Raw genomic sequence first — 25,339 nt, 5'->3', positions numbered from 1 at the left:
CACCATATATAGCCCTAACTAGTTAGTTAACTACACGTACTCCGTAGTCATAAACAGGCTACCACATTCAAGATTCCAATCAGATTTTCTTACAAATATATACCAACATAGCTCTTTCGCGTGAATTATTGTTTTAATTTTTTTTTAAACCAAATCAGGACTCCACGCTTCAATGCTATGCAAAGCACAACAGTATCAAGGTGTCACATTAGGCAATCTCCTTTTGGATATTAGGATCGATTTCTCCACTAGCTGGGAACCAGTTATCTTCTTCGAGAACCTCAAGCAGTGTCTCAAGGTCAAACCGATGTCGGTTTGATGTCTCCTCCGTATCTGAGTCTAGGAGGGTGAGGTCAACATCTTCAGTGTTGCTGATTATCCGGGAGCCCTTCCGAGCCTTCTTTTTAATGCGAGATTTTTTTCTGACTTTCCCTTCCCCATTCTCACCGCGGTCATCTTTCTTATCTTGATGTTCTTCATGATTCTCCTCTTGTTTTTTTTTCCTTTTCACTTCGACTTTCTCAGCTTTCTTCTTCCTCTTCTTCCCCGGGCGGGAAGAGCCAAGAGAAGGCAAAAATACGGGGCCACTAAGTATGAACGTAGAAGGATCATCATTCTCCTGGCGTTTTCTCTTATGGAATCGTCGATTTCGTATTTCCGCAAGTTTTATTTGTCTTTTGACCTCACGTCGCTGATTCAAATCGAGTTCATGACGATCTTCTGGGGGCGGTCCATCCAATTGTTGGATTTGATATTTTTTGAGCAGAGGGAGTTGCATAATTCGATCAGCAGAAAGGTCTGGTTTAACATCCCGAGCCCATGCGGCGAAAGGGCCCGTGTAAGAGGGCCCTTGGCCCATACCAAATGTTTCATGCCTAACGACCTGGCCGGATGCGATAAGCTGATTTCCCGCAAGGACACCACTATCACTAGGCTTTTCGGGCTCTGGGGCATGTTCGAACTCGAAAGTCGTGATGTTGGGATCTGAACAAGGTCCTGATGATAGTACATGCACGCCTCCTCCAGAACCCCCGACTAGGAGGTGGGATTGGTCTTCGGTGAAGGCGGCGCACATAATCTCCTCGTCGAAAGATGCAACATCCTCAACGAGGACATCTTCAGTTGACCGGCGAATATCCCATCGTTTGAGGACACCATCGGACGCACCGGTGTAAAACTGGTCCATAGATGAACCCCAGAGAGCTACCCTAACACCCACGTCTGCTGTCTCCCGGCTTCGCTGGTGATCAATTGGGTTGAGGGGGGCCCTATGGTGAAGTTCGTGAAGAATTCTATCTCCTTTCCGATTGTCCCAAACATAGGTTTTGCCATTTGTGCAGCTAGCAGTGACATATGTACCATTAGAGTCCATTGGACAGAAACTGACCTCATTGACATCCAAAGCTGGACAGGAGAATTCCATAATGGATGATACACGCTTTTGGAGGTCACAATTGAGGCTAAATACCCTCACAATGGATTTCGTGGTAATGCCAATGCCTTTGATCCGTGCGCTGTGGGGGTCTTCTGGACTGGCCGTGGCAAATATGGGCAATGAAGAATGCCACTTAATGTCGAAGACATTTTGTGAGTTGGACGCAATTCTGATGGTCTGAAATGCAGATTCGCGGGCTCGCCATAAACCTAAGTGGCCTTTATATATCAGGTCTTCCCCTGGTTCTGCGAGGCCCCCGGCTAAGAATTCCTTAGTCGATGGAGTATGTCCCCAGGCCAGAGCCGTTGAAGAAAACTCAAAGCTGGGCTTATATCGTGCATCGCGGTCGATGGGAAGAAGAGTTGACGTTAAATTTTCCGGATCTCGTGTATCCCAGACCAAAATTGACTCTGTCCCTGTAGCCAATATATTCGGGTTGAATTTCGAGACGGACATCACCGCCACCCGGGACTCGTGCTGCAAGGTATGGATACAGGATACATTGCGAAGTGATTCCACGTCCCAAATTTTGACAGTTTTGTCGAAACTAGCAGTGTAGAGTCGGTTACCAATCCACTGCATATTATTAACGCTCATGAAAAGCCGCGGGTCATCGACCGTTGAGGATGTTGGTCGTGGAATCCAATGATCCGGAATTTCCTTTAGGCGATTGCTTTGAAGATCGCCCAAAAGAAGATTGTTGGCTTTGTTGTACTGCATATTATGTTCGTCTGATTTAGCTGCGGCGCCTGCCGCAAACTGAGTGCCATCAGGCGACCAAGCCAAAACAAGAAGATCACCCGAAGCACCTTGCCATGACTTCCATGGTCTCAGATCCGAGATCACATCAGTGACAATGGGACGGTTAATTCCACCTCCAAGCTCACGGTTGTACAGTAGCTTTTGGACATTTGCGCGGCGGGGTAAAACCCGGCTCGGTTCCTGTGGCGCAGACACGACTGGGTCCGAAATAGATTCAACAGTTGTGCCTGGCTCTTCAGAGTCAAGACGAACATTGACCCAAGGATTGGCATAATAATTGGTTGGTTTAACTCTATTTCGACTAGAGCGACGGATGAGATTTTGCTCGGCTGTCGGTGATATTGACCGCGAGGGTTGTGGTGTTCTGGAGGCAGATGAGATGGTTTCGGGTGGGTATGAGAAATGTTGTTTTAATATAGGAGCAACTATCTCATCGTTCCTACTGGCATTTGAGATTGCCACACTCTCCCTAAGAGTTCGTTGACGCTCGCGATGGCTGGGAGAGATGCCATATGAGGACGAGACAGAAACTGTTGGGGGAGATGGAAGTCGAGAGGGAGCGCGGGAGGAAGCACGGGAGGAATTGCGCGAAGAAGTGCGAGGAGAAACTCGGATTGGACTGCCAGAGGAAGCAGGGACAGAGTGAGAAGGAGAAGATCGAGTGGCACGGCTACCACTTGATGAACGCGTGGGTCGAGGTGATACTTGGAGAGGTGAGGCCTCACTGGGCTGGACTTCAGTCTGCCAGTCATCTTGAGCCGTATGGCCAGAAGTGGCCGGAGCTGACGGCAGACAAGAGGCTCTAGAATACTGCAGGAGCAAACGCAGAGTCTCACGTTGAATATCTGGGTTTTCTGGGATGCTTCGGGCTGACAGACCAGGAAATACAGGGGCTATACCCTGGTCCTTAATACTAAAAAAGTCGTGAGACATTTCAGCAGCACAGCTGACGTTCTGGGCTAGGAAAAGGAAAAAAAAAACCAACAGTCAGATTTGAATATAGAAAGGAACAAGAGATCTCTCACATTTTTGACTTCAATGATGTGAATTTCGGCTCGCTCACGTCTGGTCTCGGACGATTGCAAAGTGAGAAAGACATAACATCGGCCTCCCGCTCTCACACTGAATCCAAGATTTCAGTTCTTGTCTTCCAGCCCATCAGTCCCATAAGTCTGTTTCTGTCCTTCCTTTAGCAGCAACCAACGTATGTCTTTGATAGCTTTGCTAGGAAAGAAATTGTCCCGGTATAGCCTTGACAGCCCAATTAGAGCTAAATTAGGCAATGCAGTCGTTCAAGATATTGTTTCTGAATGGGCAATTCAATATCTGTATCGAGCACAGAACTTCCAAGCGAGGGGCACGAGGGTCACAAGGGTGATGCTATGCGGTGCGACAATGGACAGGCAAGCTTGGATCTACCACGCATTAGGAGTTTTCCCATGTAAACGAACCGAGAGAAGTATACCTGAGAGAAATATGTGTAGAATCCCCAAATACAGATTGAGAGACAGAGTGAAATCAGTGCCCGAACTGAAAATTGTCCAGATTGCAGAAGATACAGGAGAAAGTGTGGAGAAATGGAGCAGAATCGCGTCAAGAACGCGATAACGCGGGTAAGAGCGGCGATGGGCGGTGAACCAAGGTAAGGCGGTCAGATTTGAACTATGGACCTTTTTTGTAACTATAAGAGTCTTCAATGAATATAGAATTGATGTGTGAAGATGTAAAGTAATTTCAATTTAATTAATTAATCTACAGATTTGTAGGGTACCTGGGTATCACTTTGAAAAGAGTCCCCGAAATCTTCGAGAACTTTGAGAGCTTTCACCAAGCCATCGAACTCGAACAAGTATACATAGTGAACATTTGAGGGTTCCGACCCTGTCTCCCCAGAAAGCGTGACCATATGAGTTGTCACATATGTCTGGTAGACTTGGAAATAATTGCCCCATCTATTTAGCGATGCGGCCCTTTCTACGGGCAGATACCATCATATCATATAGCACATCCTTAAACGCAAATAGGAATGCAGCAGTGATGGCGCTCTGGGTAACCTTCGGCCCAATACCTTAAGGAAAATATGTTAGTGAACAGCCAGGTATGACTTTCGAAGAAAATGCTTACCCTTGTACAGTCCCTTCCAGCCCTCTTCCTGAATGATCCTCTTCAGGCTTCCGTTCAAGCTCTCCTTGGGGCCATCCCTGCTGGCAACATGCGCTCGGCTCTTGATGGTGATATATGGGTAGGTGAGGCTAGTGGCCAAGATTTTGCCCAGTGCACCTAAGTAGAACGCATCCTTCGGGGTCATACGCCGGCGGCGCTCCACCACGTTTTTCAATTGCTCAAAGATAGTGTATTGCAAAATTGGGTTGATTACCAGGACCAACGCCGGGAGGACGCCGGCAAATAGGGCTTTGGGGCCCTCCTGCTGGAGGAGGTCCATTAGGGTGCTGAGGGTGGATGCCTTCGTTTTCTTAGCACCAGGCAATGTTTCCTCCGCCTCAGACTTGCGGGCAGTCATGCGAGTGTTGATGACCCAGATCGGGTTGGTGATCAGCACTGTGGCACTCCCTGCAATAGCACCCGCAATCATAGACTCCACCGTCGTGAGCTTTTTCGAGGCTCGGCCTCCCTGGAGGGCGGCCTTCTCCAGGGCTGAACGCGTGAATTCATACCAATAATAATACACAAAATTGGTGACGCTGATTCCAAACAACGCTGATTCCAGGCCGGAGTATAGTCCGGAGATACCTTCTCTCTGTACAATACGGCGTACGGCGTCAAGAGTGGTCGAGTGCGCACGTTTCGACTCGACTTGGGCTCTTGTCGACAAAGTGATCAAAGGGTATCTAGAGTGGGTATGGGGTTAGCGGTAGCGATGGGGAAAACGCGGGGAAGCATACGTCAAGACCATCGACAAAACACCACCTCCCGCACCCGCCAGCGCGTGCGCGATGTTATCACTCTGCTGAACAGCAGCAGATGCTGCGTTTCTCTGATCGGCTCCTTGAGACATAATGGATTATTGAACTGTCAGGTGTGACGTGTGACCTATAAAGAGGAAGAAGATGAAATATATCTTAAAAATGTTTAGAACTTAAGATCATCGAAAATGACTGTCGGCTTGAAGGGGGAATGGGATGTTCATGACGTTTTACCGAAGTGCTGGTGTGCCTCGGCTCCCAACTCCACTGCATTCCGAAACGCCCGCATATTCCCCTTGTTCAGAGATTATTTTCAGGATTTGATTTGATTTGATTTGATTTGATCTGATTTCTTTATATCCTCGGTACCTGCATGCTAAGTGACTTGAATGTTTCACATTCGCGAAATTTCGGAATTTTAAATTATATCTTCGGACTACCTAGGTATCTTAAGTGCTGATGATCTATTGTTTGAAGTGCCTGTGATTTGCATGTGATTATATATCTTCCTAGATACCTTGACAACGCATAAGTTTTATATTTAACTCAGGGGCAATCTACAAAGTACAACGCACTAGTTTACTAGAAAGGAACGGAAAAAGAAAGTAGCCCCATGCGAGGCAACATGCCTCGAGAAGTCACAAAGTTCTCGCTATTAGTCCATTCACAAGAGAGAAATCCAACCTACAGAAAAAAAAAAGCGAAAATAGAGAATAAAAAGGTGAAAGAGGGGGGGGAAGACACAGAGAGAATGATGGACCAAGGTAATAGAGCAGAGACGTGGCCAGGAAATCATAGGAACGCAGAAACGAAACCGGCGGTAATCGCATAAGCAAACGCAGAACGAGAATAGAACGCAGGTCGTCTAAGGCGAATCCAAGGCAAGAAAAAGAGATCCCCAACCGCATCATAACGATTGCCAGCTCCGTGGAGAATCTTCTTGCCCGTCAGGAACATGCCGAGTTTCCAAAGGGCATAGCAAGCCTGACTTCTGCCGATTAAATATCACGCCGCTTGGAACCCTTGAATTCATGATGTAACATTGCGCCAAAGTGAAGCACCGCACCACACAAAGAGAACATCGTGTCGTTTAGCAGCAGCCACCTGCCGATCCAGACTGGACACCCTGGCCTTGGCCAACCTGCACGGTCGGCTTGTTGTTGACAGTGGCCGTTCCCATGCGTTCCTTGATCTGCCGTGCCATTGTCAAGAATGCCTGCTCAACATTCGAAGCGTTCTTAGCCGAAGTCTCGAGGAAAGGAATTCCGAGACTGTCGGCAAACTCCTATAAAAGTGCAATCAAGACATGTTAATAGGCTGGCTTTCTTCTCATCGTCCCAACGTGAGTCTGTAGACATACCTTGGCAACGGTGTATTCCACGACCTTCTTGTCCTCCATATCACTCTTGTTTCCAACGAGCAGCTTGTTAACACCCTCGGTAGCGTACCGGTCAATCTCCTGGAGCCACTGCTTCACGTTGTTGAAGGAATCCATGTCAGTGACATCGTAAACCACGCAAATTCCATGAGCTCCCCGGTAGTAAGAAGATGTGATGGTACGGAATCGCTCCTGGCCGGCAGTGTCCCACTGTATGTATTATTAGTTTCGCTTCAAGTGTTGGATATTCAATATACCCATACAATTTGAAGTTTCACGGTCTTGCCATCGAGTTCGATTGTGCGGATTTTCTATGATGACCCGTCAGCACCGCTATTCTCTTGCGGCCAAATATCCTGTCGATTCCGAGACGTACGAAGTCAACACCGATTGTCGAGATGTAGCTTTCGGTGTAGGTATCATCGGCAAAACGAAGCAGCAAGCAAGACTTTCCAACACCGGAGTCACCGATGAGGAGCAGCTTGAAAAGGTAATCGTATCTATCTCGATTGTTAGGCAACGGAGATCGGCAAGTTTGGCGAGCTGGGTCGGGTAACGATCAAATCAGTGACGCGACGATACTCTAGAAATCAAAATCACATTAGTCAAATCCAACACACGAGTAGACTAATATAGCGGACCAAAGTAGGGCGCATAAAAGGGAATTTGAGGGGGATGGGAGATAGGGAAGGCTTACTACTCGGGATTCATGATGAAACTTGGGAGGCGGAGAAGTTGAAATGAAGAGATAGAGTACACACGAGTCCAGAGGAATATAAGAAAGGTAAAAAAAAAAACAAGATGGAGTCGAAGTTCCTAGGAAGTCGGGGGAGGGGACAATGATGGAACAGTCGCCTGAAATGATAGGAGGTGCAGGGAGGCAGACGCACCTGATGCGCAGCTTTGTTTCACGTCACAAACCACTCGGATTTTCTATATTTTCTATATTCGATACATACATGTATTCTATACCTTTTTTTTGGATTCTCTTTTTACATCTATATCACGAGCGTTTTATACTTGATTCCACTTCTCATCGAAATCACCTGCTCAACTGTTCTCCCGTGCATAAACTCAGCCTCGTGGGTATATTACCCATCTGACCAATGATCTAAATCTAGAAACCCCCTTTTACATTGTATGAAAACCAAAGAGTTTGAACAAATAAATTGTCAAAAATTAAGGTACTTACGCGTAACCATGTGCCTGCAGCCATTCGAGAACCAACGCCTCCTCGCGCTCCTTGTAGGATGCATTGGTTCGAATGTTGTCTGAAACAATCACAAGTGCACGGTCATAGGCCCCCGTTTCCTTGTCCTTGAAGAAGTCCGCAATGTCGTCACTGATCTGGTGATCGGCAAACTTTGATAGACCCATACGGACAAAGCGTTCAAACACAACGTTGTTAAATGACAATCGGGTTTCCACGGCAGTCCAGTTATCCTTGATATACTGCCATAGCAAATGGCGGACCTTCGAGTTGGCGGCCAGAGATACGGCACCGCTGTGGATGTCCTGAATAGCCACCTTATCCGAAAACACGAAGTTCAAGTAGTCCTTTACCAGAGCCGCATCCTTCGTGCGTCCAAGTGCAGACAGACAAATCTCTTTTCCATCCACAGAGTCGGTTCGGAGATACTCCTCCTTAACGGCATCGTACTCCTTACGGCCGCCCTCCGACACATTGACGCTGAAAATCACTGACCGTAGATTAGTATGAATGACACTGGTATCTTTTCCGGTCGCCCAGAGATCGAAACGGCGCTTGGCCTCCGAGACAAATCTATAAAATTTCGAGACAGTATTAGAAAATGTCCAACAATCGAAGACGAGGGAAAAAGAACTCACCCTTCATGACCCGCGTTACAGGCCATTGCAATGAGCAGCTTCCGAAGCTGCACAATGAGGTAGTCCTCGTCGGGCTTGAACTCCCAGCCAATCCGCTCCGCCGCGGGGGAAGCCAGTTTAAGGGTAAAGTGTTTCAATCCCTCGGCCACTTTCTCGTTTTGGGAGAAAACCGACCGAAGGTTCGCCAGGGACGCAGAGATTTGGGACCAAACACTGCAGAATAAGAGGTCAGAGATGACAGCAAAGAACTAGAAGGAGACGTTGCTCACAGATAATTTTGTTCCTCCTTGAATCCTTCCAACAGAGTCAACAAGGCAGGTGTAGTGCCCTCACCAGAGACTGCAAGGGCAGCTGCATCACCCAGCAAACCGATTTTGTCCTCGGTGCTCAGGAGATCAAGCGACTGACCCAACTTTGCCAGATGCATGGGAGGATAGTTGGTTCGATAGAACCCAGACAGGTCCTTGTTGATCTTGTAAAAACCGTCCTGCCCAATTCCTCCAACAGTATCAGATTTTGCGGTGAGCGCACGGGTGTCAACAGTCGCCAGCTTCGGTCCGGATTTGATGCCGAGGGGAATCCACCATTTGGTCTCGTTTTCCTCTGGCTTCGCATCGCCGGTAGACAAGAATCTATTCTGGCTAACGGTAATTTGGCCAGGCTCTTCTGTCACGGTAACGACCGGGAAACCGATCTTACGAATCCAGGGATCCTAGTGCAGATCAGTTAGATATTGGGCTGACCAAACAAAGAGTCAATATTTACTTACCATAAAGGAATGCACGTCCTGACCGGAGGCTTTGCTCAAGGCAGACCACAGGTCATTTGTGGTTGCATTTCCTATGACCACTCAGCAAATGTTACTCATATTCTTGTTTGATACCTTACCATATGCGTGAGACTTAAGGTAGTCCGCAACTCCTCGCAAGAAAGTCTCTCTACCAAGGTGAACACTCAGCATGCGAATGACGGAGCTTCCCTTCAGGTAGCTGATATGGTCGAAAATTTGGTCGACTTCGAGGGCATTCCGAACGGGAACTTCGATGGGGTGGGAAGCGCGGAGCGAGTCAAGGTGGAATGCTTGTTGCACACCTTCAGCCTGAAAGAACGTTAATATTGGTTTTGGGACAGCGGATATTACCTCGGGCATTCCGTACGACAAACTGAGACCAGACGTTCCACTCTGCTTGCACATTAGATACTGTGTCGGATGTTCCTCAACCAGAAGAGAACAAATCTCACCAGGATAGAAATGATCCACAGCAAGCCAACCGACCCAGGTTGCAAATCCCTCATTCAGCCACAACTCATTCCACCAGTCCATGGTGACGAGATTGCCAAACCACTGGTGAGCCAGCTCTGTAAAGTGAGTCAGTCATCAAATCAATCCTGGCGCCGGCACCCAGAGATCGAATATAGGGACTAACCATGAGCTACAACATAAGCAATGCGGTTCTTGTAGCGGTTGTCGGAAGTTCCTTCGTCGAAGAGAACAGCGGTCGTTCGATAGGTCACAAGACCCCAGTTCTCCATGGCCCCCATGGCCTAGAGATCCGAAATTAGCTCAAATAAAAAGCTTGGAACTCATAGGGAATAAGTGGTTACTCACAAATTCGTGAACAGCCAGGAGATCAGCCTTGGGGAGGGGATATTCAATTTCAAAGACTTCCGAGAAATAGTCAACGGTGCGGTGAGCACATTCTAGTGCAAAGCGAGCCTGGTCTTTAAGGCCTCGCGTGGTGTAAACTCGAACAGGAATACTCTTTCCCTGGTATTTTCGCTCTGTCATAGCCTCAACGTATTCGAAGTCACCAACTGCCCAGGCCAGAAGATAGGTGCTCATAACCGGCGTCTTCTCGAATGTGACAAACTTCAAACCTGGTTTGTTTCCGTCTCTTTCGGATTGAATAGGCATGTTACTCAGTGCAGTCTGTCCCTTGGGGACTTCAATCTCGAAATCGAAGGTTGATTTCAAGTTGGGCTCATCGAAGCAAGGGAAAGCCCTTCGCGCATCGCAAGACTCAAATTGAGTGCTTAGCATATAGTAAAATTCATCCTCCTTGGGGGTGTCGGCAGACGGCTCACCAACGGGCTTATACTTCGAGCGGTAGAAGCCGGCCATGGCATTGTTCATGGTACCCGTAAAGTTGATGGAAAGCACAACATCTGCCGGCGCGATCTCTTGCGAGAAAACAAGGGAAACTCGCTCCGATTGCTTGTCATAGGTTATTTGGGTTGCTTTGGCCAATTGGCTCCCTATGGTAAGAAAACCGGTATTAGTCTTTTACCCCATATCATAACCAATATGCTCCCACACGTACCGTCTTTCCCCAATATCTCAGCATTTTGAACTTCGATCTCCTTCGAGTTCAGCACAATCTCGCTAGTAGCACGGGACACACTGAGATCAATCTGCAAAGCACCCTTGTATTCCCATGAACCACCGAACTGCAAGTCGAAAAGAGAGACATGGTAGTTGATAGGCTTAGCTCTATTGTCATGTCAGTTTCCAATGTTGGGGACTAGAAAGAAAGTGACTCAAAAGTGGGAACGCAAAGAAAAAAAAAAAAGAAACAGAATAACCTAAGCGGGGCATCACTTACACGTCAGGAAGAGTCTCTCGCTCTTGAGACGCCATCATGCGGACTTCGGCGGAACAATGCCTAATTGGAGGGGACTTCAGATATAACAAAGTGGGTGTAGGCAGGCGAGGTCGCGGTCGAGGAGAATGCAAAAGAGAAAGTTGGTGCAGTGTGCGAGAAAGAAGAGGAGGGGCAGGGCGGACAGTGACTGGACGGATTTGAACTGCTACACCAGCTCGAATGAATCTTCTTCCCCACATTGGGGGGTGAATTTATAGCTTAACCGTCTACGGCTATCGTCGGAGCTATTTGAAAATATATAATTATATAATTATATATATAGTTTGAAAGAGATTGCGACTTTGCGACTCAGTGAAAGAGGAGAGAGGGAGGATATTCTCCAACGGAGCTCCGTCGGAAGCTTGGACCATTTTCAGTCTTCCGCTTAGATCCTCTCTCTCTCTGTCTGTCTCTCTCCACTCTTATCTACGAACATGGCCGACTCCGACGAAGAATATGTGGGGGATGTAACAGAAGACGAAGATGATTTACAGGTGACTCGGGGCGATAATCCGCGAGCCAAAAGAAAGCAGCGCGGTGGTGCAGAATGGGAGCTATCCAGAACATGGGAGACATTGGTGGAGGGTGCAGATGGTACCATCAACTCGACTGTCGAAGGTCTGCTAGAGGCTGGAAAACGAAAAAGGTCAGACCATTCCTCTTACAGCGCTCATATATCCTTACTGAAGTGTATCGCCCAGGCTCTTGAAAGATACCACACCACTACAACGTGGTATCATTCGACATCTCATCCTAATTCTCGATCTATCACAATCGATGTCCGAGAAGGACTTGCGACCCACGAGATACTTGTTGACTCTCCGGTATGCTCAGGAATTCGTGAGAGAATTCTTTGAACAAAATCCCATTTCCCAGCTCGGTGTTCTCGGCCTGAGAGATGGCCTTGCGCTCCGAGTCAGTGATATGAGTGGTAATCCAACAGAACACCTCACAGCCATCCAAGCCCTCAAAACACAAGAACCGAAAGGTTTGCCTAGTCTTCAAAACGGATTGGAGATGGCACGTGGTGCTCTTTTGTATGTCTTTATACTGGCTAAATTGCCTGGGAAAATTTGCCCGAAACTAACCAGTGAATTTAGCCATACACCTAGCCATGGCACCCGAGAAGTGCTATTTATATATGGTTCCCTCCTTTCCTCCGATCCTGGAGACATCCACCAAACGATAGATGCCCTGATCAACGACAAAATCCGGATTGGTATCGTGGGACTCGCAGCGCAAGTTGCAATTTGCCGGGAACTTTGTACAAAGACCAACGGTGGTGATGAAACAGCATATGGCGTAGCACTGAATGAGCAGCACTTTCGAGAGCTGATGATGGACGTGACTACACCCCCAGCTGCCTACTCACAGAAAGAATCTGCAAGCTCATTGCTGATGATGGGGTTCCCTTCTCGTACAGTGGAGTCCAGCCCATCGCTCTGCGCATGCCATTCAAAGCCCTCACGAGGAGGCTATCTTTGCTCACGATGCAACAGCAAAGTGTGTAGTCTTCCTGCTGAATGCCCATCTTGTGGGCTCACATTGATCCTTTCAACTCATCTGGCACGATCATATCATCATCTATTTCCCTTAATCAACTGGGTCGAGGTGCCGTGGCGTCGAGCCTCGCGAAGTTCTGCCTGCTTTGCCTGTGGTCTTTCTTTTCCATCCGTGCCTTTGGAAGATCACTGGCAAGTGGCAGAGAACCAGACCAAAGGAATGAGCGTAAGCAGTCGCTATGAGTGTACCGCGTGCCGTAACCACTTCTGTATCGACTGTGATCTCTTTGCTCATGAAGTTGTGCACAACTGTCCCGGCTGTCAAAGTAAAAGCACACCCTTGCACTCTGGAGCAGCCACTTCAAGGTCAGGTGCAATGCATATCACGGTCTAGGTGGAATTGTCCCAATATTACATGGTTTGGCGTTGCAAGATATCCCTAGATTTTTATGTTCACAGGCGGAAAGGTAGCACGAGGGGGTTCGGGCGTCTTTATATACAAAATTACGATTTTTCTCGCGAGTTATAGGTGGCTTTATATTTGAGAAGATAAATGGCTTCAAAAAAAAAGTGTCAAAATATGCAGAGTAAATAATTTGGAGAACGCATGAGCCTCGGCTAGTTAGATTGCCCCACGCCATCCTCCGCATCCTCCGCATCCTCCGCATCCCAGACCTCAGTATTCTTCATCAATGGCGCAGCCTTCAGAAACTGGAGTCTTTGAAAGACTACAATCTTATTCCTTCACATCCGACCCCGAATTTGCAAATGGCCTCTCAATCATACTTGGTCACCCTGACACCCCCGCCACCGAGGTGGAGATGAACCGGGATGACGACCTTGTCCTGCAAGCAAAGTGTTTTTTTTTCTCGCGGTATGCTAGGAATGCCTGCATAGAATAGTTTGTGTCCTAATCTGAGAGTATAGAAAAGAAAATATTACCCCGACTATTGACTTCGCTGCCTTTAAATCATGGTTGGTATCGCGGACAACGGAACCCCAAGGGCTAGGCAATAATAAAGACCTGCAAACCTCCGAGGCATCGGACCCAAGCACATCTGGCGCCGAGGGTTCAACAAATCCTGAACCTGCGTATCCGTCATCGTTTGCGCACATTGTGGAACTCATTACTACGGGGCAACCAATACCTGGAATCCAGGATATCCCGGACACAGTGCTCAGTGGTCATGATATTTCCAGCGAGAAACCACGGCGACGGAAACCATGGGAGAAAGATGAAGCAGTGACTACTTCCGATGAGACTGCAAGCACTGCTCCCTGAGATTATATTCTGCCCACGTGAGATTCATGATGGATTATATATTTGAATGGGATAGAATTTGGATAATAACAATATGGCTTTCCTAAGAAAAATTAAGGTGACATGCTGTAAGCCTCAATCTGTACGATTGAATGAAATGATAACCACGGGATAGCGAGCCAAATGAATAAATCGGCAAGCAAACTCGCAATATTGAAGCACAGAAATGATCGGGCCAACAGATATTGATGAACAAAGACAGACTGTCTGCCTGGAAGAAGAGGGAGTGAAATGCTCAAGTGATGCTTTTTCTTTGTAATTGGTTCTGGTGTTCCTTTTTTTTTTTCTTTTTTGGGCGATAAGAATGAATTTGAAGTATCAAGACACAGGCTCAGCGAAGTGGCGCATAATTAGGTCCCCATTGATGTCCACGGGCGAAACGACCACCGGACTGGTTCGTGGTAAATTTGTCTTCGTTGAAATTATTGAAACGGCCAATTTGCATTCCAGCCCCAGGACCAGGGCGCGTAGCATGAGACGGGTTGCAGCAGAGCATAGCCACACGAGAGCCGAATTTGGAGCCACGAAGGGAGACCATATGTTTCCTAATTAAATCATGTTAGAATTCAACCCACTCGAAGTAGAAAGTGAAAACTGTCAGGGAGTGGTACCGAATGTGACTGGCCACGAGCTCTCGTTGATGAGGCGCGGCATTCATCAAAATCCATTGGATGAGATAGTTACCGTACTGATCACCTGCTACTATAAAAAAGAATCAGTACCTTCTCATTGTGTTAAAGCCTCGGTAACTTACTATCGATCAATGGCATACGAGGTCGGTCAGATCGGCCAGTGCAGACACGAGAGAGATAACGGTCCATAAACTCCGTGCCGCCAATCTTAAGGCATTTTTCCACAATTTTAGATGCGAATTGGTCCATGCTGTAATCCACGGCCCAGCGAAGAACATGCTCAACAGCACGGCTCTTGTCATGGGGAGCACCATGCTCGCAGATGTGTTGGATGCACCAATTTCCGAATTGACCATGAGCGAGAACGTCGATCTTCGCCAGTACTTCTTCAATTGCCGGTCGCTTCAAAATATTAGCATTAGTATGATCATTATAAAGAACCAAACAGAGAGCTAGTACAGCGAGAGAAGAGGGTCGATGCATTTTAGCAGCTCGGGGTGACGGGGAATCTCACCTTTTCATCCTCCACACAATTCTCAAAGATGTTCTGAACGACAAGACTTCCTGTCTCTCCAAGGGCAACCTCATGCCACATACCGCGTAATGCTTCATTCACTTTAGCCATCACCTGTGGAGGCTCACCACTCCATCGGAGCTCAAAGAGTTTCTGCCAAACATGGCACGCATATCGGTGGACCACCGTCTCAGGAATTCTGCGGAGAAGTTCATGTACCATGATCGCTTTATGCTCCTCTGAAACGCAGTCAAACGCCTTTTGGACCACGTGGCAGCCAAATGCATCCATGCTGAGGTTTAGCGTGTTGCCTCTGATCGCATTGGCGATGGCGACGACTTGCTCCGGGGTTCCATGTTCAAAACAGCGTTGTATGAGGAAGTTTCCAAAGCGGTTGACCATGAGAGGGTAGGCCTGATGCACAATTGACTCGATTATGTCGTATTTTTGCTCAGTTGTGCCAACTTTGAGTTTTTGCTGTAAGAATATGGAAGCTTGCTGGTCATTGTTGCAGATGATCTTGTCTACAATGTACTTCCAGTCACACGACACATTCTTGTCAAGCAGTCGTCGGTAATTGAGTGGTTCGAGTGGTGACACGTACGTCTGGATGGAATTGCCGCTCATCTGATAAGAGTTAGAATGAATGCAAGCACAGCACACACAGTTATCCATTACCGAGTTGGTCCAAGTGGCTTCATTCGTGCTGATACCTGTAAACTCGGCAGCAGTAGGTGATAAGGGGCTCCCAATCGGTCGATGGGAGTAAGAGGGTACAGAGTAAAGCCCGACCTGTTGAAAGGCGCTTGGAGGTCTCTTCGGCGAAGCAGGTGGCTTGGGAGTCTGCTCACTAGAGGACCCAGAAGCAAATTCACCCCAAGGAGTAGACTGAATTGGGAATAGAGATCCACCCCTACTGCTTTGAGTATTAGAGCGACGAGCGCCGGTGATGGGTCCTGGAGGATACAACATCTGCTCCCCGATGGGACGTGAGTAGAATCCACATGGACTAGCTGAGGTCCCCGAATGTGCCCTTTGTGATTGCAGGGATGGTGGACCGGCAAACGGAGGATACACATTAGAGAGTCCCCAGAACCGATTTGGGTCCTGACTTGTAGAGCTGCTGGTACCTGAAAGGCTCTCTCCGTATTCTCTATCAGTGGCAGGATTGTTCTGGACCCAGAGCCCGCGAGATCTGTTGTAAGCTCCTGTAGACAGTGGATCCGAGACATCAGATTGCGAATCGTCTTGAGCACCCCACACCTCTTGAAACTGACTGAATGCAGAGCTAGATGCGTTGAAAGCATTCTGCAGGTGACTGATGGTCTGCTCTGTAATTTCGCGGTTGCCGAAATCTACCTCTGATGACGGACCGATGGTCTGATCCAAAGTATGTTTTATCACGCGGGTTTGGGCAAGCTCTTGCTCCTGCAGGGCAATCTTGGAATTTGCAGCAAGGAGCTCCTGCTTAAGGCGAAGAAGCTCTACCGTTCTGTCTTCCTGGGGGTAGGGCTGGGTGGTTTCAGTTAGGGTTAAAGCTGGCACCGTTGTGGCCGGAGTTGTCTGAGACGAAGCAGAAGAGCGATCAGTTTCAGATCGTTGAAGGGGGATTGTTCTGGGAGAAATTTTTGCCAGTATTCTGTCAAGATCCGACCTTTGTCCGTTCAAAGGTTCAACTTTGATATGATCTAGCTTCTGCTTCTGGGATTGTGAGATCAAACACGTACACATACGTGAATCAATACCACAGGAAACACACACCTTACCCGATGAGTGCTCGGCCCCTTCGCCAGACGAGACCTGCAATTTTCCATGTCGGGATGTTTCAGCCACATCGGAGGAGCCGTAATGAGCGATCGAGTTCTGAGGGCTCTGCTGCAGCCAATGTGGTTAGTATAGAATTTGGTTCAAGGGTTGCCACTCAAGAAGTCATACCGAGGATTCATGTCCAAAAGATATATTTCGCACGTCAATGCCATCATTGGAGGTATAACGTCCTCCGTTACCCATGCGACCAAGTGATGAAGGTCCGCTTAAGGTAGACATATTCTCAGCTAGAAGAGATTAAAAGTGAAACAGGAAAAAAAAGGCCAGAGATAGAGAGAGAGAAAAAGAAAAGGGAAAAAAAAAGAGTAATCAAGTTGCTGGGTGAAGGTTGGGACAAACAGGCTCGTTGGAAACCAAGTGAGTTTACATGCAACGAAAAGGATTCCGAGCAGATTCTTGCGAGATGATGGTAAACATAAGGGAACTTTTGGAAATGAAGAAGTTGAGTGGTGATACGAGATTTAGACTGGAAGATAGAAGAAGTTGAGATGCGGGATGGAAGAGGGACAGGGAACGAGGAAACAAGAGACAAGAGGAAGGAGCAGAGTCAGAACAGAACCTTGTATACTTCCCTATGGACTTACCCAATTAGGCATAGTTGTCTATTTTCATGGTACATATTCATATAGGTAAATATGTATGTATAGGGATGTATATAGGATTCTAATATCAAATCAATAGCCTGAGATTTATACCAGGTGTGTAAAAGACGATAATATAGCTTAAATATAACCCTAATCCCATAAATATCATCATGTATCAAAAATATCATGTTATTAACCTCTTACAAGAACAGACGCTGCATAAGTACCTGTATATAGATTTATTAGACCAATCACTTCGTACCTTTCGCCCTAAGCTTCCCAGACTTCCCAAAGCCAAGACATTTTGCATGCAGATCAGGGTCCATGTCACGTGACCCAGATGACGCGTAATACAAAAGAGCCATACGAAGACGGAGGAACATTTCTTATTATAGAAAAGGGCAATATTTTTTTAATTTAAAAAATAAAACAAAAACAATATATATATAAAAAGTAGAAAACACTAGATAATTAGAATAATACGCGGTTGATACTCTAGATATATTTCTATCAGACATATCCCGTAATGTAAAGTGGCGGTACGGAGTACATGGGAAATCAAATTGCATATCCGTGGTCGCGTTGATTTCAATTTATTGGAGTGGATATCTCTCCGACTTATATTTTCCCAACAATTCCTTTGTTTCGCCTAGGTATCAGGTATCAGGTATATATTCATATATCAATTCGTCGCTTGGCTTCGCCGAAAGCGTGTGTGTCTCTATACTCGACGCTCATTCGCCCAAGGAGATTCGTCATCGACAAACCGGCGAACCAACCCGCCCTTTTTCCTTTAATTAGTGAAGACACATATCCTCACCGGAAATTATTGAGCAGATTGTCTCTCCGCAGCTTCTTCCTCGCCCTTCTTGGGTAAGTGACACCAAGCGCGGGTTCTTTTCGGGGTCCGGGGAATTGACGTCTCTGAAGATAGTCTAGACATTCCGGGTCGTGGAAGATGGCTACAACCACAGTAACCGGTCATGGGCGACGCGCCTCCATGCGACAGAGCGAATTGACAATCCCAACCAAATCCTCCGTTCCTCAAATGAGCAGTCCGATAGACAAATTCCCACCTTACGAAGACACCGTCGACACTGTCGCGGGGTCAACCCGTTCAAACCGAAGCGCCTCGGTGAAATATGCCCCGAACGAGCTTTGGGAACCCCGGAAAGCAAGCCTTTACTCGCGAGAGTATGGGAACGGAACATTACGGAATCCGAAACACCGCCCACGAAAGAGCATCAGCGAAGCTATCACAACAATCAGAACACGCAATGGCAGTATGAGTGCCAATGCTCATGAATTGGCCGAAGCACTTCGCGCCCCAGTCTCTTACCGACTCATTGTATGTTGATTCGCATCCTGAGAAATGCACACCTAGTAGAGACTCTTCAATGAGGCCGCTAACACATCATCTCAAGGCTCTCTGTGTCATTTGGTATCTAACCTCTGCCCTGACAAACACATCCTCGAAATCGATATTGAACGCCCTTCCAATGCCGATCACATTGACGATGATTCAATTTGCATTTGTCTCCTTTTGGTGCTTGGTATTGGTGTATCTCTCCACGGTTATACCTTGGTTGCGACGAAGCGTCCCAATCCTTCAACATGGAATTCGCTACCCATCCCGCGACGTGATTTCCACAGCCTTACCCTTGGCTGTATTTCAATTGGCTGGTCACATTCTGAGCTCCATGGCCACTGCGCAAATTCCCGTATCTCTGGTCCACACCATCAAGGGCCTTTCACCTCTCTTCACAGTTCTAGCATACCGGTTCCTGTTTCGCATTCGATATGCGCGCGCAACGTATTTATCGCTGATCCCTCTGACTCTGGGTGTAATGCTTGCTTGCTCGACCGGAGTGTCTACAAACTTCTTCGGTATATTTTGCGCATTTGGTGCAGCTGTTGTGTTTGTCTCGCAGAACATATTCTCGAAGAAGCTATTCAACGAGGTAGACCGCGCGGAAGCAGATTTGCAAATCCCAGGGCGGCGGAAGTTGGACAAACTCAATTTGCTTTGCTATTGCTCCGGGCTAGCTTTTTTCCTCACTCTGCCTATTTGGTTTGTCACCGAGGGTTACCCCCTAGTATCTGATTTCATTCATGATGGCGTGATCTCACTATCGGGTAAGCAAGGCTCGTTGGACCACGGTGCTCTTTCCATGGAGTTTGTGTTCAACGGAATCTCACACTTTGCCCAAAACATTTTGGCCTTTGTGTTGCTGTCAATGGTTTCTCCCGTATCCTACTCGGTTGCATCATTGGTCAAGCGTGTGTTTGTGATCGTGGTTGCCATTATATGGTTTGGAAGCTCGACCACCTCGATTCAAGCATTTGGCATTGGGCTCACTTTCGTGGGTCTTTACCTTTACGATCGCAATAGCCATGACGATGTAGCTGACCAAAAGGCAAACACGGATCATTTCCGTGCCGAACAGTCCATTCTTCCAATGAATGTGCGGCACTCAAGCAAGCCATGGGATTCTAATGGTTATGCCTTCCCGGCCGGGAGAACCTTTGAAGGTGCCTCCAGCAACCCCCACGTAGCAGCAAACAATTCCAAGAAAGAAGATGACGGACCCGGGCATGTTCGCCCAAGGGGAGCCAGTGTTTCTCGTACTTGGTTACCAGGGACCAAACAAGAATCCACTTGGCAGGTTAGTGATTCTCAAGCTGCAGCCTAGCATTTGTATCTTCTTAGTTCGGTGTACAATATCATGGCAGCGCGGTGTTGCTCAAAGAGCTTTTTGCATTACTATACTTTCCCCTGTGCCTGTCTAAGACGTGTAGAGAGCTCCTGGGCATTCTTCCGAGCTACCGATACGCACTGTAGCTGCGTAGATGATACACTAGAGTCCAAACCAGTACCCAAGGTTTCAATAGATATACAATCTACCAATACAGAATGTGAAGCAAGGTAGAAAAATTGCATTGCAAGTGTATATAATTATATACCAGGAGAATGATGTAGCTACCGTTGGTAAGGAACAAAGTCATCATTAGGCGAACCCTTGACAGCTCCAGCTACGGTGCAAATCTGCTCTTGGGACATGCTGTAGAGGAGATAGGAAAAGGGAAACTGCCTGCCTCCTACAATAAATGATGCCCGTAACAATTTAATTGAAGAAGGGAAAAGGGGAAAATGGGGGAGAAACAGTGGCTTATAAAGAAACCCGGAAGGAAAGTTTATCCGCCTAACCGAGTCAATCGAGCCAATCCCCGTGAGCCCATTTGCCGTTTCCATTAGTCAGCAAAGTGATGGTCAGCACTTCCATTATGTAACCTTGGAACCGCAGATTCCGATGCAAAGTGCTCTCTGAACTCCCAACCGTCACCAGGATCTCACCCCCTCGCCCTCCTCCACCTTACCCCCCACCCTCATATCTCTGTTCTCCTTCCAATAATGCGGCCGCAGTTGTTTCGTGCGGCCGCCCGGTCCCTCCGGGTTCCTAAGGTCACACCCCGGACCTTCGCGACGACAGCCCCTCGCGCGGCCGAGGTGGAACTCACCATTGGTAAGTCCTATCATGGTCTAGTCCATCTAAATTGATCGATAACTGATGGCTCGTTTCTATAGATGGCAAAAAGGTGTCAGTAGAAGGTAGATACTCCCTCGAGATAACTCATTGTACCTTCACTCACATTCTCTCCTTGAAGCTGGCTCGGCTCTTATCCAGGCCTGTGAGAAGGCAGGCGCAACGGTTCCTAGGTATGGCAAGACTTCACCAATACAATTTGCTTGCAGTACTAACATGCATTAGATATTGTTACCACGAGTATGTGCCAGTCATCGAATCTCACATATTGTTTTTGCTAACACCAGTCCCTTAAGAAAACTTTTGGTTGCAGGCAACTGTACGTGCAACCCATACTATTCCCCAATTTCACGCCATTGAGACGTGTTTACTTACTGAATCTATAGGTCGTATGTGTCTCGTCGAAGTCGAACGTGCCCCAAAGCCCGTGGCCTCCTGTGCTTGGCCAGTACAACCCGGTATGGTGGTAAAGACGAATTCGCCGTTGGTTCACAAGGCAAGGGAAGGTGTCATGGAGTTCCTTCTTGCCAACCATCCTCTCGATTGTCCTGTCTGTGACCAAGGAGGAGAGTGTGATCTCCAAGACCAGTCGATGCGTTACGGTGCCGATCGGGGTCGATTCCATGAAACCGGTGGAAAGCGTGCCGTGGAGGATAAGAACATCGGCCCACTGGTCAAGACCTCAATGAATCGATGCATTCACTGCACTCGTTGTGTCCGATTCATGAATGACGTCGCCGGTGCACCAGAACTAGGGACCGCTGGTCGCGGAAACGACATGCAGATTGGAACCTACCTTGAGCAGAACCTCAACTCAGAGCTTTCGGGAAATGTCATTGACCTTTGCCCTGTCGGTGCACTAACTTCGAAGCCCTATGCTTTCCGAGCACGTCCGTGGGAGCTCAAGCACACCGAGTCGATCGATGTCCTTGACGCGCTTGGCTCTAACATCCGGATTGATAGCAGAGGTCTGGAAGTGATGCGGGTTGTCCCGCGATTGAATGACGATATTAACGAGGAATGGATCAATGACAAGTCGCGGTTCGCGTGCGATGGGTTGAAGACCCAGCGGCTCACAACCCCCCTCATTCGTCGGGAAGGCAAATTCGTTCCCGCCACTTGGGAACAAGCTCTTACAGAGATCTCATCGGCCCACCAGAAGCTTCAGCCACAGGCCAATGAGTTCAAGGCTGTTGCTGGGCACTTGGTTGATACCGAATCGCTCGTAGCCATGAAGGACCTGGCAAACAAGCTTGGCTCTGACAACCTTGCCCTGGATCAACCTGGAGGTGGTGCCCCCATTGCTCACGGTATCGATGTCCGTTCTAACTACCTGTTCAACTCCAAGATCTATGGAATTGAGGAGGCAGATGCAATCCTTTTGGTTGCAACAAACCCTCGTCACGAAGCCGCAGTTCTTAACGCCCGTATCCGCAAGCAGTATATTAGATCTGATCTTGAGGTTGGGCTTGTCGGCGAGGAGTTTGAGAGCACATTTGACTACAACCATTTGGGCACTGATATCTCTTCCTTGAAATCCGCTTTGTCGGGAGAATTTGGGAAGAAGCTTGCTGGCGCCAAACGGCCAATGATTATTGTCGGTAGCGCCGCTGCAGAGCACCCTGACGCCAAGGCTATCTTCGAGGCCGTCGGTGGTTTCGTTGAGAAGAATGCAAACAACTTCATCACCCCTGAGTGGCAGGGCTATAATGTCCTCCAGCGTGCGGCGTCTCGGGCTGGTGCCTATGAAGTTGGCTTCACTACACCATCTTCTCAGGTTGCCCAGACTATCCCCAAGATGATGTGGCTTTTGGGTGCAGATGAGATTGCCCAAAGCGAGATCCCGAAGGATGCGTTTGTCATCTACCAGGGACACCATGGTGATCGCGGTGCTCAACTTGCCGATGTCGTTCTCCCCGGCGCTGCTTACACTGAGAAGTCAGGTACATACATCAACACAGAAGGTCGTGTGCAAGTTACCCGTGCTGCCACTTCTCTCCCCGGTGCAGCTCGCGATGACTGGAAGATCATCCGTGCCACTAGCGAGTTCCTCGGTGCTCCTCTTCCTTATGATGATATCGAGGCTCTTCGTGACCGCATGGAGGAGATCAGCCCTGTCATGCGTCACTACGACGTTGTTGAGCCGACCTCGGTTGGCTCTTTGAGCAAGGTCCAACTTGTGGACCAGAACAGGGGATCTCCAGCTACTGGGGCTCCTTTCAAGAAGGTGATTGAAGACTTCTTCTTCACTGACGCTATCTCCAGAAGGCGAGTACCCTATTCCATCGGTTATAATTTATCATTAATCGATTTACATTGCTAACTCTTCTTTAGTTCGCCCACCATGGCCCGTGCCTCCGCTGCCAAGGCCACCGGAAACCCTGAGACCAACTTCATGGCCGCGGGAGAAATGTCTCCTCAGGCTTTGTATGGCTAGATCAGGTCTATTCTGACCTCATTCTGTGTTTCTCTAATGGTTGCAGGCGTTTTTATTGTACCACATCTTAAATTTTCTCTTGATGTACTGTTTCCTTTCCATCCTCTGTGTTTTTCCCTATCATCTTGAACACCCTTCCGGTTCCTGTTGACCTCTTCGCCATTCTCCGGTGTCGCCTGGGATTAATCGGTAGTGGTTGCCTTGTACATAAAAGACTGAACCCCCAAAATTTCGAGTCCATGGGCGTCGGAGATGATGAATATGTGCTACTTCTATAATTCGGTGTGTTGTAGCTTCTAGAAGGAATAGTACGGTTGAGGATTCCTACGGGAAGCGAAATTATACCGAGACAAGTGACTATTTGGAAAAGAATGTTCCTCTAACTACACGGGCATGACAGGGAGAAAGAACAAAAGATAAAACCAGAGCTGTCCATCTACGGGTGTATTGCAATACCGAGGAGTCAACGTCGCTTGGATATGTACATATATCCACAGGCCCAAGAGTCACGGGAAACTCCAAGCTCCTAGGTCGACAGGGTAGTCTTCTGCATAACTATAAAATGGAATCCTATTTTGCTCTGTTGAACTATGTAATTTATCCGACTTGTTTTAGCTGGTCAGTTCAGAGCTCGTCATCATCCGTCTCTCCCGCAGTTTCTTCGGCATCTTCGCTGGGCGGGGTTGGAGCAGTCCTCTTGATAGCTCTTTTGACAAATGGCAAATCTCTTTGAGGTGGCGCAATATCTCTCGCTGGGGAGACCCGCTTCAGCTGGGCAGATTCAGCCTGTGACGAATCGTCATCCGTTGTGCTATCGTTTTGTCCGCCGTCTAAAGGATGAGGGCTCGAACGTTCCTCATCATTGGTGTCTTGATTATTGGAGGCACCTCGATCGGTCTTGATTTGATCAATATCCATTCCTTCGAACCCATCAGAGTCTTCGGTATCGCTCGTCTTGGGAGCACTTCTCTTTGCTGAATGAGACTCCTTGGCGGCTCCATGTGACTCTTCGGGAATGCTAGCTTGTACCTCGGAGACTGTCGATATTTAGTCAATCGGGATACTCAAGATTCTCTGTCTGCGCTACCTACCTTTGGTGGCATCCACAGTGGCTGAGGCTAGAAGACGTTGCTGGTTGCGGATTTTAAGCTTTTTCTCGTTCAAGACCTGCACAAAATTGGCCACCAATCGATTCTCATGCTCAGTCTTCGCATGTATCAGCTCCTCAAGCTGTTCATTCAACCTATGCATGGCATCTTCGGCCAGGCGATGACGGCCAGTCAGGCTGGATACTTGCTGCTCTAGCATATGGACTCTAGCCGCAGCGATTCCTGTCCATTCAAAAAGCTCGACAGCTTGTTCATCATTTTGCTGGAGGCTAAAAGCACCAAGGCGTTGCTGCATGTATTAGCGTTAGTAAAAATATAGATATAACCCGGCGTGGAGCACGAACTGTAATGGTTTGGACTCGCTTGCGTATCGTAATCACAATTTCCTTGTTGTCTTCGTCAGAGCCTGATATGTTGGCCGAAGCTTCGACTCCAGTAGCCCAATCAGGCTCATCTGGAGGAGTGGAACATTGTCCCAGAACAAGAGAGACAGTTTTGAACCATTCATCATCCGATCCTTGGTAATTTTTGGCTTGAAGGTCGTTCAGACGTGTTTGTTTCACTGCGCGGCATAAGTTTGTGTCCAAACTTCATTCTGTAACAACCCACCTAAACTAATATAGGGTGACTCCCCCTCGGTAGCTGTCAACCTCAGATCAAGCGGCGCAGGACCGGTACATGAGACATGGACTAGTACAAAATCCCCAGCCTGATCAGATCTAGGAAACCGCAAGATTCGGTCTGAAACGGGAGGCATATTTAAGGATGAGTTAGGATGAGGAAGGAATAAAGCAAAAGAGTAGGTCTCTCAAAATAAAAAGAATACTAGTTCATAAAGTCATACCCCAAGGCAACAGGACTCCCGAAAGTGGAACCTAT

The 25,339-nt window shown here is 47.9% G+C and overlaps 9 protein-coding genes across 9 annotated transcripts; 4 read left to right on the top strand and 5 right to left on the bottom strand.

Annotated features, from left to right (window-relative positions):
* Positions 1–208: 208 nt before the first annotated feature.
* PGRI_078940 (WD repeat protein) lies at positions 209–3,130 on the bottom strand (the record flags this gene model as incomplete). The annotated part of the gene is made up of 1 exon (XM_040795608.1): positions 209–3,130. One exon carries the CDS (start codon positions 3,128–3,130, stop codon positions 209–211), a length of 2,922 nt encoding a protein of 973 aa, XP_040651173.1.
* Positions 3,131–4,149: 1,019 nt separating this feature from the next.
* On the bottom strand, positions 4,150–5,213 carry pmp47 (putative peroxisomal membrane protein Pmp47; the record flags this gene model as incomplete). Its single annotated transcript, XM_040795607.1, has 3 exons — positions 4,150–4,265; positions 4,322–5,046; positions 5,101–5,213. 3 exons carry the CDS (start codon positions 5,211–5,213, stop codon positions 4,150–4,152), a joined length of 954 nt encoding a protein of 317 aa, XP_040651172.1.
* Positions 5,214–6,211: 998 nt separating this feature from the next.
* PGRI_078920 (Small GTPase superfamily) lies at positions 6,212–10,988 on the bottom strand (the record flags this gene model as incomplete). The annotated part of the gene is made up of 15 exons (XM_040795606.1): positions 6,212–6,406; positions 6,482–6,709; positions 6,763–6,810; positions 6,876–6,999; positions 7,692–8,282; positions 8,348–8,560; positions 8,617–9,059; positions 9,117–9,187; positions 9,236–9,446; positions 9,505–9,530; positions 9,590–9,706; positions 9,775–9,892; positions 9,957–10,603; positions 10,669–10,838; positions 10,951–10,988. 15 exons carry the CDS (start codon positions 10,986–10,988, stop codon positions 6,212–6,214), a joined length of 3,240 nt encoding a protein of 1,079 aa, XP_040651171.1.
* A 435-nt stretch (positions 10,989–11,423) lies between these two features.
* PGRI_078910 (TFIIH/NER complex subunit SSL1) lies at positions 11,424–12,538 on the top strand (the record flags this gene model as incomplete). Its single annotated transcript, XM_040795605.1, has 4 exons — positions 11,424–11,813; positions 11,866–12,026; positions 12,090–12,333; positions 12,413–12,538. 4 exons carry the CDS (start codon positions 11,424–11,426, stop codon positions 12,536–12,538), a joined length of 921 nt encoding a protein of 306 aa, XP_040651170.1.
* A 645-nt stretch (positions 12,539–13,183) lies between these two features.
* On the top strand, positions 13,184–13,773 carry PGRI_078900 (DUF5572 domain-containing protein; the record flags this gene model as incomplete). The annotated part of the gene is made up of 2 exons (XM_040795604.1): positions 13,184–13,365; positions 13,419–13,773. 2 exons carry the CDS (start codon positions 13,184–13,186, stop codon positions 13,771–13,773), a joined length of 537 nt encoding a protein of 178 aa, XP_040651169.1.
* Positions 13,774–14,143: 370 nt separating this feature from the next.
* PGRI_078890 (Pumilio-family RNA binding repeat-containing protein) lies at positions 14,144–16,968 on the bottom strand (the record flags this gene model as incomplete). Its single annotated transcript, XM_040795603.1, has 7 exons — positions 14,144–14,357; positions 14,424–14,514; positions 14,567–14,846; positions 14,959–15,585; positions 15,637–16,659; positions 16,720–16,833; positions 16,894–16,968. The coding sequence occupies 7 exons, from the start codon at positions 16,966–16,968 to the stop codon at positions 14,144–14,146; spliced, it is 2,424 nt and encodes an 807-aa protein (XP_040651168.1).
* Positions 16,969–18,417: 1,449 nt separating this feature from the next.
* PGRI_078880 (putative ER to Golgi transport protein (Sly41)) lies at positions 18,418–20,062 on the top strand (the record flags this gene model as incomplete). The annotated part of the gene is made up of 2 exons (XM_040795602.1): positions 18,418–18,717; positions 18,794–20,062. The coding sequence occupies 2 exons, from the start codon at positions 18,418–18,420 to the stop codon at positions 20,060–20,062; spliced, it is 1,569 nt and encodes a 522-aa protein (XP_040651167.1).
* Positions 20,063–20,781: 719 nt separating this feature from the next.
* Positions 20,782–23,351, top strand: PGRI_078870 (putative NADH-ubiquinone oxidoreductase, subunit G; the record flags this gene model as incomplete). Its single annotated transcript, XM_040795601.1, has 7 exons — positions 20,782–20,893; positions 20,956–20,968; positions 21,056–21,087; positions 21,140–21,154; positions 21,301–23,141; positions 23,180–23,202; positions 23,249–23,351. 7 exons carry the CDS (start codon positions 20,782–20,784, stop codon positions 23,349–23,351), a joined length of 2,139 nt encoding a protein of 712 aa, XP_040651166.1.
* A 624-nt stretch (positions 23,352–23,975) lies between these two features.
* PGRI_078860 (uncharacterized protein) lies at positions 23,976–25,217 on the bottom strand (the record flags this gene model as incomplete). The annotated part of the gene is made up of 4 exons (XM_040795600.1): positions 23,976–24,388; positions 24,443–24,749; positions 24,805–25,022; positions 25,070–25,217. 4 exons carry the CDS (start codon positions 25,215–25,217, stop codon positions 23,976–23,978), a joined length of 1,086 nt encoding a protein of 361 aa, XP_040651165.1.
* Between the last annotated feature and the right edge of the window lie 122 nt (positions 25,218–25,339).

The sequence above is a fragment of the Penicillium griseofulvum genome, assembly GCF_001561935.1.
Source record: "Penicillium griseofulvum strain PG3 chromosome Unknown contig_76, whole genome shotgun sequence".
Classification (NCBI taxonomy): domain Eukaryota; kingdom Fungi; phylum Ascomycota; class Eurotiomycetes; order Eurotiales; family Aspergillaceae; genus Penicillium; species Penicillium griseofulvum.
The sequence above is the reverse complement of the archived record's forward strand: the minus strand, read 5'-3'. Positions and strand labels throughout refer to the sequence as shown.